General features: G+C 27.5%; 1 protein-coding gene across 1 annotated transcript; it reads right to left on the minus strand.

Moving 5' to 3' along the window:
- Positions 1 to 4,509: 4,509 nt before the first annotated feature.
- Positions 4,510 to 11,339, minus strand: LOC134831259 (uncharacterized). The gene is made up of 4 exons (XM_063844939.1): positions 10,949 to 11,339; positions 6,133 to 6,229; positions 5,627 to 5,800; positions 4,510 to 5,567 (listed from the first exon to the last, which is right to left on the minus strand). Exons 1-4 carry the CDS (start codon positions 10,958 to 10,960, stop codon positions 4,510 to 4,512), a joined length of 1,341 nt encoding a protein of 446 aa, XP_063701009.1. The 5' UTR covers positions 10,961 to 11,339.
- Positions 11,340 to 13,263: the final 1,924 nt, after the last annotated feature.

Genomic DNA, 13,263 nt, shown 5'->3' on the forward strand with positions numbered 1-13,263 from the left:
TACGTAATTATTCATTTTTTGTTTTTTAATTGTATTGAATTCTATATGTACTATATTAATAATTATTAATTATAATAAAATACTATAGAATAGAGCTTAAACTTGATATATGATAGTAGAAAGTAAGCTTTTCTTATCTTCTTATAAGTAATTTCACACACATACACACACAATAAATAAATTACTTTGCGATTAAAGCAGCAAGTTCAACAAGAGTTTTGTAGTAATGATCAAAATTTGATGAAAAAAACCTTTTACGAATAAAAATTTTCAATAATTAAAAAATATGTTTTTTTTAATAAAAAAAAATATTATAAATAAAATTAATATTATAAATATTATATTAATTTATAAAATTTATAATATTAAAATTATTTAAATAATTAAATTTTATTAATAAAATAAATTAAAACTTACCTTAAATGCTCATTAAATGAATGAAAAAGTAAGTAAAACACGAAATTTTTATTTTTTTATTCAGTTTTTTTAAACCCGTTTATTAATTAGTTAATTTTTCATACAATACATAAATTTCTCATTTCTTGCATTATATGTTTTGAATTTTAAATCCTAAATTCCATTTTCTTTTTTATGCTTTATTTTTTTTTGTTTTATTAAGTAATTTGTTTTTTTTTTTAACTTTTCTTCCCATAATTTCTTTTGTTTTTTTTTTAGTAATTTTATAACTTTTCATTGTTGTTTATTTTGTTTTTTTGAGTGTTTTAATAATAATAATATGCTTTTTTTTATAACTTTTTTTTTGAAGTGTGAACTGTCCATATAGTTTATTAGTTTTGACATGTGTTTCCTTTAAAATAATCAAATTTTTTACGTATTTTCATTTATTTTTTTTTATTGTATATATTTGTGTGTAGTTAACAAAAAAAAATGTGTGGTGTTAAATATTTAGTTCCTTTATATTTTTTTATCTTTTTTTAAAATCTTACAAAAAATAATCTTCTTTCTTTTTTTTTTGAGTAAGTGAGCGAGTTGGTAACTACAAAAAAAAAATTAAAAATAATTACGAGCTGAATTTATTTTTTTAAATGTATTTATTTTTTATACTATATGTATGTTCGTATATATGTATTCCATTCATTGCTAATATGTTAATTTTTTTTTTTGAAAAATTATATAAACATTCATCGGGCTTTTGTTATTAAGTATTTTTTTTTCATATTTCCTTATAAAATTTTTCACGTTTTTTTTATTAATCGTTATTATTTTTAGTGTCAATCAACAATGAGATTTAACGTTTTTTTTTCTTTAATTTTTCTTTCTTTTATGTTTTTAATAATAATATTATCTATATTTTGTGTGGTGAGCAGCGAATCTTTTTAAAAATAATTTTTGAGTATTTTTTTGGCGTGTTTTATTGTAAATTTTAGTTAAAATTCTACTTTAACGTGATATTTTTGACAAATTTCGTTGTTAAAGTAGAATTTTAACTAAATACAATAATTTGAAATCCAACTCGGTAAAATTAATAAATAAAGAAAAATTATATTTTGTGTTAAGATTGTTTTATAGGAAAGAGAATTGTTGTTTTTTTTTCATGGATTGTCTGCCCGATTCTTGCCAGATCCGTATGAGGGGGAGGGTTTGTTATAAATATTTTGTTATGTTTGTTAGAAGTGTGTACCGTGTGTTTGTTTTATTAATCTGGAAGAAGATTGATCTTTTTGTATTTATTTTCTTTTTTTACTTACTTTTATACTTTTTTTTCTTATAAAATGAGACTGACTAGACATCCGCAATTTTATACTTTTTTTTTTATTTTCGACTAATGTTTAAAGTTACTTTTTTATAATTTTTTTTAATAATAATAATAATAATGTTACTCGTGTAGTAATGTGTGTGAATGTATGAGAATGGGGGAGAGGTGAGAGGGACATTACGACATTATATTTATTATTATCTTATGAAATCGTGAACAAAAGCTAGGAAAATATAAACTTTTTCTTCTAAATATATATTTATATATAATATATATATATATATATGATGAAATGATTTTACATTTAAAAAAAATCAGAAATCCTGATCCTTTTTTCGTCTTCTTAAATGTAAGTTAGTACAATTAATATTAGGAAGTAGTTTTTTTTTTATTAAATTTTTGGATTATCTACACTTTCTTCCATTTTTTTGAAATTTTTTTCATCATCATCCTTTTTAGAATATTTATTTTTTTCTTGTTGTTATTTATTTTTATTATTTTTAACGTTACTTTATTTTTTTTTGACTTATTGAATGATGCACGTTTCTTTTTAGCAAAAACTTGACATACACTTTTTATTTATATAATAATATATATGTTGGTTTGTTTCTATATGATGTGAAAAATTTTGATGGAAAGGAACTTTTTCTTCGAAACAATTGCAAAAAATTTCAATTCTCAATTTTTTTTTTCGTTTTTCATGGAAAGAAAGGAAGAAATGGAAAAAAGTAAAGGAAAATGGGGGACAAACAATTCATCTCGTTTTTTAGATTAACTCTAAGGGCAGTGTGTTACTCATTTCTTTACATGATCTCTAATGTAATATAATAATTATAATTAATTAATAAATTTATATATATTGAGCAGAACTTTTTTTTTTCTTACATTTGGCCATTTTTTCAGTTCAAAACTAATAAATACTGCTTAAAATTTGGCACAACATTTAATATAAACTTTGATAAACTTTTGGAGAAAAAACTTAACAATGTACGTTGGCAGTTAATATAATTTAAATTTAAAAACAAATTTTTCGCGCTTACTATTTAATATTTATTTATAAGTTAAGTTAAGTTTTTTTTCTTGCTGTTAGACAATATTCTATATCATTATATAAATAATTTTTTTTCTTTAAAGATATATATTGGCTAGTATCATTCTTTATTTTTTTTTTACTTTTACTAACGTCCAATAAGTTTTTTTTATTCGTTATTTGTTTTCTTTTTTTTTAAGTAATTTAATTTACAAAAAATAATGATGATGATAAAGATGTGTCGATACATATATATTTTGTGCATTCATTCTGTTTCGCTATTCAAAAAATTAGGAGAAATCCACGTTTCTTCTTTATTTTATTATTTATTATTATTTTTATAATTACTTCGGGATTTTTTTTTATAAAATTTATTTTTAAAAAATATTTTTTTTTGTACTAAATATTAATTTAAATTTAATTTTGTACAAAAAAAAATATTTTTTTAAAAAATAAATTTAATAAAAAAATTTCCCGAAGTTTATTTTATATAATTTTATAAACTTTCATGTTTTTTTTTTATCCAGTTTCAATTTTTTTTAAATTTATGTTTAATAATTAATTTACTTTTTAATAAGAATGATAATGTCAATGATTATTAATTTGTATAAAAAATTATATAATGTACGATATCTAATTATTCTCACTATTTTTTATTTATTTTATTTTTTTTTCTTGTTTATATATGTACTTTATAGTTAAACTTTTTTTATGGGTTGTTTGCGGTATTTTACATCATATTTATTTTTTTTTTAAATGTTGTTATTTATTCACTTTGTGAATTTTTCTATTTAATTATTTTTTTTGTTTAAAATATTTATATGTTTTATTTTCTAATTGTGCATACTTTTTGGGTTTCATTCAGTATTTTTTTTTTATATAATTTTTTGTTTAGTATGTAACTCGTTCTTTTTTTATTAGTTTGTTTTATTTTATTTTTTTTGTTGAACTATTATTTTATTTACGCTATTATCAAGATTTTTATTTTTTTTATTGATATTGAATTTTAGCAAGAAAATTAAATTATTTTTTTTAATATATATGTTTTGGATAAGGCATCAAATATTAAAAATAAAAAAAAAAATTTTTTAAATTAAAATTAAAATGATTGTTTTATCATTCTGTCGATTTTTTTTTTCTTGGAGAACATAATTTTAATAATTTTTTTAATTTAATTAACAACAATTTTATCATTATTTTTGTCATTTTTTTCTATAATTACTTAAAATTGCTTTTTTTAATATTTTTTTGTCTTTTTAGAGAGTTTACCTTAATTTTACACATATACTTGTGGAAAAGCTGGATGATAAAAGTATATAAGGTAAACAAGTAAAACAACTTCTTGATTTATTTTTTGCACATTTTAGCGTTTTTTTAGAGGATTTTTACTCACTGTTGTTGTTTTTTGTTGTATTTAGCATGTTGATTGTTGAGGGAATGGTGTGCGTTGCCGATTTGTTGTCTAAAAACTGATTTTCTTCTCATTTTTTGTTTGTTTGTTATTTTTTTTAACTTTTTTTTTGCAATAAAACTTTTTTTGTATATTTTATTATTTATTATTTACTAGTTTACGATGTCATTAACTAACGTGACGTGTGACGTGACGCGATCGCAACGTTTAACCGTTGTGTAATTTTTTTTATAAGCCGATTATTTTTATTTTATATTATTTTAAATAGTTTTTTTTTCACTTTCATTGTTTTCATTGTTTTTTTTTTAATAATTTCACTGTCTTTTTTTCAGATTTTTCGTGTATCACTGTTTAAAGCCTGTCGTCAACTTCTTCTTCCTGTTCGTCGATTTCGTTTTCTTCGTTCTCCTCCTTGTAGCCGGGATGTTCGGATATTGCATAGTAGTTTCCGTTGTAGATGACGCCCAATTCGCGCAGTGCATCGCCCCGAATCGTCGCTTTAATTGTCCAGTTGTAGCAGTCGTCAGATTCGCTTTCGCGATCCAAGCGTTCGACATCGAGGATCTTCGAGCTGAGTCGTTCGAGAATGATGCCGATGTCCTTGATGCTCAGATGTCGCTTTTGGTCGACGGAAAGTTGATCGATGAGCAACAGGAACTTTTCGCTCGTGATCGTTTCGTCTTCCATGACGGTGTTTTCCGTCTCGCTTTCGCTGCTGTCGCGTTCCGGACCGATATCGAGGAAACGCACGTGTCCCTTGTTCGTTGGTGTGCGACGTTGCAAACTGCCGCCAGCACTTCCGGGCCCTCCTTCCATATTATCCGGGTGCTGGTTGGGACTAACGACGCCATCTTGGATGGGCGACGTGGCGACACTCTTGTGCACGGCAATTTTCCTGCCGACTTCGTGTAATGCACAACAATGGAAATCACATTCTGTAGCTCCGGGGCTACCGGCACGTGTTGGTGTATGAATATGGTGCGAACATTCGATGGAATGCACGTGAATGGCGCCGCCGACGCCGCTGTCGAACGAACCGCTGCCTTTTGATAAACTACGTCCCGTGTGATACATGTTTGCCTGCGGATCGTCATGGTTTATTATCGTGATCTGGGGACTTGTGTAGCGATGCGGCGTGCCAGACGACGACTTGTCGAGCGAATTTTGGGCACTGAGGCCCTTCTTCGAGGGCGAATAGCGATCTGACGATGACGTGATAATCGGGCCATTTAAGCTGCCGCCCAAACTACTGCCTTGCCCGCCTCCACTGAGACCTGTTTGGCGCTGATCCCAGTGCAAGACAACCGTAACTCTCCCCTTGTTGTCCATAATTTTCCAAGATGGTGTTTCATCGTGTAGCTCCAATGCATGAATCGTCTCACAAACTATCTTAGGAATCGCTGAAATTGCTGAAAAACAAATTTCCCGTGAAAATTCGCCCAAAATCTCCGAAAAAATCTCAACTTACCAGCTTTTATGACATCAACTCCCGCTGGATACCAACGTTCTCCCTGCCTCAGCAGCAACAAAACCGTATTATTCGCTAACGTTCTAAAATACTCGCCATCCTCCACTTGCGTTCCATCACACTCAAGCACCAATCGAACTGTCTCTGAGGCAGGAATCCCAAGTTTATCTTTTCCTGCAAGAAATTCGAAAAATTTTTCAGTTTTCCAAAATTTACACAAAAAAAAAATACGATTCGCTCTGCGAAAAAGGTGTGTGTGTGTAAATATATTCTGCACGTGTGTGTAGAAGCACACAACAAGAAAGAAGAAGAAAAAATCTGACAGGGAGAAACACTTGTGCAGAAAATTTTTCATAGTCCGTGTTTCCAGTAGTCACGTCGAGCATGCGCCACGGATGCTGTTTTCTTGCTTTCCAGTCGACTTTCGCGTGGTAGCCCGAAAATTTTTCACACACACACTCACAGAGAGAGGCGAAAATTGTTGTTTGTTTTGTTTGTATACGAACCTCGTACTAATAATTCCTCGAAGCTGCCGACAACGAGTCCCTTTCGGAGACTTCGTAAACTGTCCCAAATTTTTAAAGGCCTCTTTCCACGAGACTCCTGAAAAATAAGAAAAAATATTTTTTATTAGAATTTTTAGTTTTTTTGCTGTAGTTTAAATTAAAATAATACTTGAAGTGAAAAAAAAATCAAAATTCAAAAAAAAATAATTTTTTAATATTTTTTATTCGAAAATGTTAGAAAAATTGCAATTTGAATAAGTTTCTATTAAATACTTTTTTAAAAAATTTTTTTAAATTTTTTTTGCCATTTTTTGATAAATTGACTTTTGATAAGAACTAAATTTTAATATTTTTTAAATTAAATTTTCTTATTTTATTAATTTTCAATAGTTTTCCTTTCAAATTTAACATCAAAATTTATTTTTTTAAGTTTTTAATTTAAAAAAAATGGTAAAAGTGCAAAATATTTTAAAAATTTCGAAAAATATTAAATTTTAATTAGTTTTTATGCAAAAATTGAAATTTAAGTAATTTTTTTATTTAAAATCTTCTGCAAAAATTGATTTTATATTTTTTTTTGTTTTTGACAGTTAAGCATATTTTTGCACAAATATCTACCACAAATTAAATTTTTATTCATTTAAAAAATTAAATAAGAATATTTTACTTAATAATAATTTTCTTTCAGAATTTTTAAGGTCAAAATTCGAAAATTAATATTTTAGGCAAATTTTTATCAAAAATTTTAAATATTTTAAGAATTTAATTTAATTTTTTTATAAAAGATTTCTATGAATTTTCAATTTTTAGAAAAAATCGTAAAATATTTAACTTCGATTTAGAATTAAAAAATTAAAAAAATAATTTTAAATTATTTTTTATTTAAATTTTTCTTAAAAATTTATTTTTTTTATTATTAAAATTTTATTTGATTTTTTTTTAATTAAAATTTGTTGTTATCTTGAAAATTCTCTAATAAAATATATATTTATGAAATTTTTAATTTAAAATTTTCATCGACAAATACAAATTTTTAAATAATTTTTTAAACAAATTTTTGTTAATTCATCATTTTTTTAAAAAAATTTCTCTGTTTCAGCAAAATTTCTCATGAAAACCCTCACATTCAACATCAAAAACTCGTGAAAATCCACTCAAAAATCGCATGTCCAACCATTGAACACGTTCCCGCTCCTCCACACACACACAAAGGACATCCTTCAGATCATTAACGAGCGATAATTGTTCTCTCTCTTTGTGCATTTCCACTCATCATCATCATCGTCGCCATCATCGCACCCATAAATCGTGTAAGGAAGTGAAAGCTGGGTTGGTAGGTATGCATCCCTTTTATGCATCGCACACGAACAACTCCAACACAAAATAGATCAAGGTAGTATCGTGCACACGATATTTTGTAGTGTTTTCCAATCGTCGTGTCGTATCGTCGTGAAATTGTAAAACTGACCTAGTTTTCACATTTTTTTTTTGTATTTTGTAGGTTTTGTAGTTTACATGTGCAGACGACTTACTTCACTTTTCAATCAAGAGGCAATAAAGATTTTTGATTACATGATGATTTTTTGTGCAAAGAAATTTACCGTTGGCGTTCCATGTCGCTGGTTGTACGTGAGACAATTGCAGCCGTTCCACGCTGGTTTCGTAACTCCCAAAGTGCAGAGAGCAGCGGACCACATTTTTTTAAGATTTTAATTTTTTTAAGTCGCGTTAGTTACTAACAACACATCTAACAGCCTTATTAACATTTATTATCCTAACTATCACATTGAATTATTTTTTATTAATTTAATTTTTTTTTATTTTTTTAGATGAAACAACACTTGAAACACACTTTTAACAAATTTTCGTATCAAAGTTCTCGTTTTTAGTGAAAATGAATCCCGTTGCGTTGCAATATGCAACAATTTTATATTTTTTGTGTATAAGAGTGGTTTGTGTGTGAGTGTAAAATTTATCTCATGACCTATATAATAAATTTTCGGAAGATTTTCTTGCTTTTTCCCGTATAAAAATATACTTTTTGCGCGTTTTTCGTGAGAGTCACTTAACTAACTAACTAGTTTAGATGCGTTTTTGCGCGATAAATACGTTTAAAATATGTAAATGTATATATAAGCACTGTCACCTGGACGATTATGTCATTAAAATCTGTCACTATTTTAATTAAATTTTCGTCACGCGACGGATTTTCCGATATTTCTCTAAAAAAAAACTTAAAAATTATTTTTTTTCTCTTTTTTTTAGGGTAATTAATTATTGTTAATTGTGTTTGTTAGCTGCGCTGATGATATAAATATTAAATGGAAAATGGTGGCTAGGTGTGTGTTGTTTCACGTCCTACATTTGATTGAGGCTGAATCAAGGATATGATGTTAGGAGGATGCCACTTTTGCTGAAATGCAACCTACTTTGATGCAGCTGCTGCACGTCGACACACATTTCTGTGCCACACACACACACGAACACGAGCACACGAAAACATTGTAAAGTGCAGTGCCCTCCTGACCGACAAAATTTTTACTCGTATGCTGGAAATGTCTTTCGGATAACCTCGTTTTCCTTTCCAACGCACGACAGGACATACAAGAAGATTTTTTGCTGGTTTGACAGATCCGAACGATTAGTCCTGTGTGTGTGTGTGTTGGAAAAAGTTGTTGGAAAATGTGAAAAATGGAAAATAGAAATTCGCTTTCATGAACTGGAGTGTTCATGTTCGTGTTTTATCTTAAACTAAGATGAATTCAACCCATTTTTAATGAAATTGATCGACGTGTGGTGATATTACTATTCGCAATTACTTGATTTTTGATTCGAGGGACTTTTCAATGGGGTTTAATTGAAAATTGTTTATTAAGTGATTTTCTTTTTTTTATTTTTTTTTTAATTAAAAAATGAAGGATTTTCGTTCAAAAAATTAAAATAATTTAAATTTAAGGAATTTTTTGACAGTCAAATATGTGACAGCTGTCAAAATTTTTTGTTAAAATGTCAATTTTTGTAAGACTTTTAATTAAAAAAATAATTTTAGCAAAAATTTTGACATCTGTAAAATATTTGTAGGGTTCATTTTCTGAAAAATTTTAATTTTTGAGCAATAAACCTTTTTAAAAAATTAAATTTAAAATGACAGGTGTCAAACTTTTAATTCAAATGTCAAATTTTGTTAGATTTCGAGCAGAAAAATTAATTTTTTTAAAAAATTTGACATTTCTCACATGTTTGATAGATTTTTATATAAAAATTTTCATTTTTTAAGAATTAAATATTTTTTTAAAAATTTAACTTTGAATGACAGGTGTCAAACTTTCGGTTTGAACGTCAATTTTTGATAAATTTTAAACAAAATAAATCGAATTTTATCAAAAATTTTGATAGCCTTTACTTATAAAAATTTTCATTTTTTGATTTTTTCAATTTAGTTCAATTGAAAATTAAATTTTTAATGACAGCTGTCAAAATTTTGGGTGACATCTTAATTTTCTGAATTTCAAAAGTCTTAATACTTCAAAAAAAAATTAAAAAATTATACAAAAGAGTTTTATCAATTAATATTCTAGACATTTATTAGAAATTTGACAGTTGAAATTTTGACAGCTGTCATCTTAACTGTCAATTTATTAATAAAAATTTGGTTTTTAGTGTAAAAATAGTATTAAAAATGTTCTATTTTAGTAAAAAAAAATAACTTTTGATCACAAATGTCAACAAAAAATTTTGAATTTGTCAAATTTTTGACATTTAAATTTATGACAGATGTCAAAATTTTCATAAAAGTTCATAAATTTAAAATTCTTAATAAAATTTTTGAACAATTTTTAATTTGTTTGTCTGTTTTTGTTCAAAATTTCTCAGATTTTTCAAATTTTAGCTTCAAATTTATAAGTTTCAAAATATATTTGGATCAAAAGTTATTAATTTCTTTAAATTTTGTTCAACTTTTTTTCAAAAAGAATAATTTTCCTTTATATTCACTTAAAAAATTTAACTTTTAATTCCATTTTTATTCAAAATTTCTCCTAATTTAAAAATTCCCACACAAAATAATTTTGTTTTTCATCTAATTTATGTTTTTTTTTTCAACATCTTCTCAATTAATTTACCACGAAAAACCTCAAAACGTCCCACGTTTTCGTGCGAATTCTAAATTCCTTTCACCTGAAAATCTGAACCTTTCGCAATATTTACATACTTCCTCCGTTTTTCATCTCTCGTGCATGTACTTTGCTCTCTGTGCATGAAAAGCAACACACACACACACGCGTAACACACCCACAAATTCGCCAACATTTTCATGATTTTCACTTTGCATCACTTTTTATCTCTTGATTACCGATATTTTTGTCGATTTTTAACGTCCTTATCATGATTCTTTTTTGTTAATGGCTCTCTTCTTAGATAAGGCAAACATTGAGGAAAATTGATTTTTAATAACACTAAAAAAAATTTCGACAATGACGGAATGAGTGAAGTGACGTTGTTACATAATAACACAAGGAAAATTGCTTTTTCGTGTTTTTATCTGCGATTTTTATGAGATTTTTTATTTATTTTTATTGAACTTGCATTTCCGGTTTCTTTTGAAATTAGAAAAAATTCAAAAATTTCATAATTCTTGATTTTTATTTCGAAATTTTTGTTGAGAATGGTTCTCATGCCACTTTTTTTTTCACATTTTTATCGAAATTTTTCACTTTTTTGCACTTTTCTCGCATTTTCAGACAATTTTGTTGCAATTTCTTGCGGAAATTCACTTTTTGAGGAAGTTTACAGGTAAAAATTCGGAAAAAATACTTACTTCTCTTGCCATGACGGCATGCCTCAATGATACAGAATTTGGGGCAATTTACACAGCCCCCTTGTTGCATTAAAGACGGTAGTTTCCGAGGCCTGCTGATACTGCCGCGTTGCCGACATTCACTTTCCGGAATCGCGAATTGACATTAAAAAAACAAATTTCTTCGTTTTCGTTCCAAAAAAAAAAAAATTTTTTTTTGCTCGTCGTCGTGTATGTCGTAGATACACACGAAAAATTTTTCCTCAAATTTTTTTCTTCCTTTTTTTCGCACGGAACTTTTCGCTCGCCACAAAAAAGTCCTGTTTGCGGATTTGTCGTGTCGACCGCACTATTAGCTGCACCAACTTTCGCTTTTCACCGTTTTTGCACGTGCAGATTCACCATCCATGACGGATTTTCTCTCGGAATTAGTTCAGCGATGGACTTTTCTTCTGCTTCTTCTCGCGCTCGAGCCGTATTCGGAATGCAATGGTGAGACGAACGCCAGTGATGCACACGACACACACAACCGACGACGTGAGATGTAAGGATAATCGGAATGGAACACCCACACACACGCAAATTTATCGATTACGTGTGTGTGCGGGAGCTTTTCCCGGAGCTTTTGGCGCGTGGTAGCAACATCCCGAGTGCACAAATTACATTTCCGTACGTCTCGTGGAAAATTTTTTGTGCCCGCGGAAAATTTCGTTTGAAAGGAAATGAGCTTGAGGAGAGGGAAAATTGTTATTTTCAGCTAAAAATATATTTTTTGTTGCAGGAAGACTGATGAAAAGTCAATTTTTGATGTTTGGGATGCTTTTTAAGGACTTTTAAGGAATTTCTAATGAAAAGTTGTTATATGGGGACTTTTGAAATGTCTCAAATTTTGAATTTAAAACTTCGCAAAATGGATGTTTTTATAATTTTTGACCATTTTCGAAAGTCACTTTTCAATATTTCTTCAAATTTGACAAATTTGAGCATTTTCAGGTCCCTTTTATGAAAAAATCGTTGTTGGTCAAAGGAAACTTTCGACATTTGTTGAACTAACAGGTTGAAAATTGGTCAAAATGTAAATTTTAGAATTTTTTAAAAATATTTTTATTTAATTTTTCTTCAAATTTGAAAATTTTAAGCATTTTTAGCTCCGTTTTTGATCATTAATATGTGAAAAATTCCTTTCGTTTAATAAAAATTTACAAAATTTGTTAAATTAGCTACTTGAAACTTACCAAAATTGTAATTTTTGTCATTTTTTGAAGTTTTCAGTCAAATAATTTTTTTTCAAGTCTTGCCCTCAAGCTTTTATTTTCATTATCGAACATTGAGATAGAAAAAATTTAAAATAAAATTGCAAAATTTGTTAGTCATCGAATTAAAATTTAGAAAAAAAAAATTTTTTTTTGAACATAAAAAATATTTTTTTCGAAATTATAGTTCAAAATTTTTAAAATTTAGAAAATTCACTTTAAAGCGTTGAAAAAAGCTCTCAAAAAAATTACCTTTTGAAGTAAAAAACCAGCCAACTCCATGCAACGAAGTCTCTGAAGCGATAAAACTCACTGCTGACCCGAGATAAAATTGTGCCGATGATGAAACGAGTATCAAGTGTCGCATTGCGCTTTGTTTTGTTGTGACTTAGAGCACGAAACGATCGTATTAAGGGTAACTCAAACTTTTTCATTAATTTTTATCTCATTTTCAGCTTTGAAGATCAAATTCTGTTACCTCTAATGCATTTTTATCTCATAAACGTACGCCCCGAGATTTTTACTTTTATTATTATGTTTCAAACAGTTTATCGCATCTTGTGAGAAAAGTACTTTTTAAATAAATTTTTAATAATTTTGTACAGAAAAATGGTTTTTGACACGAGTTGGAATGTGTTGATCGTCTGCATTCTTGTTTTAATTCTTTTATGGGTAAAATTTGAAATTTTTAAGTAAAAAAAATATTTTTTAACAATTTTTTATCATTTTAGGGAAAATATTTGTTAACAATGTGGTATCAAAGACGACAAAAGCAGAAAAAATTAGCAAAACGTGAGTTTTTTAATTAAAATTTTAAAATAATTTTTAAGAAATTTTCATTTTTAGTGAATGATTTGATGAAAAACGCTCCAAAGCAAGTCGTGTATCAAACAGGACCTAAGCTAGATGCGCAAATGGCTGTCATCAATGAAGCTTACAGTGCTGATCCGCCAGTTGTGACGATAATTAGACTTAAAGAGTGATTTTTTGAATATTTTTAATTAAAGTTTGCACTTTTTAATAATTATGGTTTAAGTTTTATCACAATATAAGTAGGCTCGATTTCTTCTGAGACGGAGGCTT

The sequence above is a fragment of the Culicoides brevitarsis genome, chromosome 2, assembly GCF_036172545.1.
Source record: "Culicoides brevitarsis isolate CSIRO-B50_1 chromosome 2, AGI_CSIRO_Cbre_v1, whole genome shotgun sequence".
NCBI classification, from domain to species: Eukaryota; Metazoa; Arthropoda; class Insecta; order Diptera; family Ceratopogonidae; genus Culicoides; species Culicoides brevitarsis.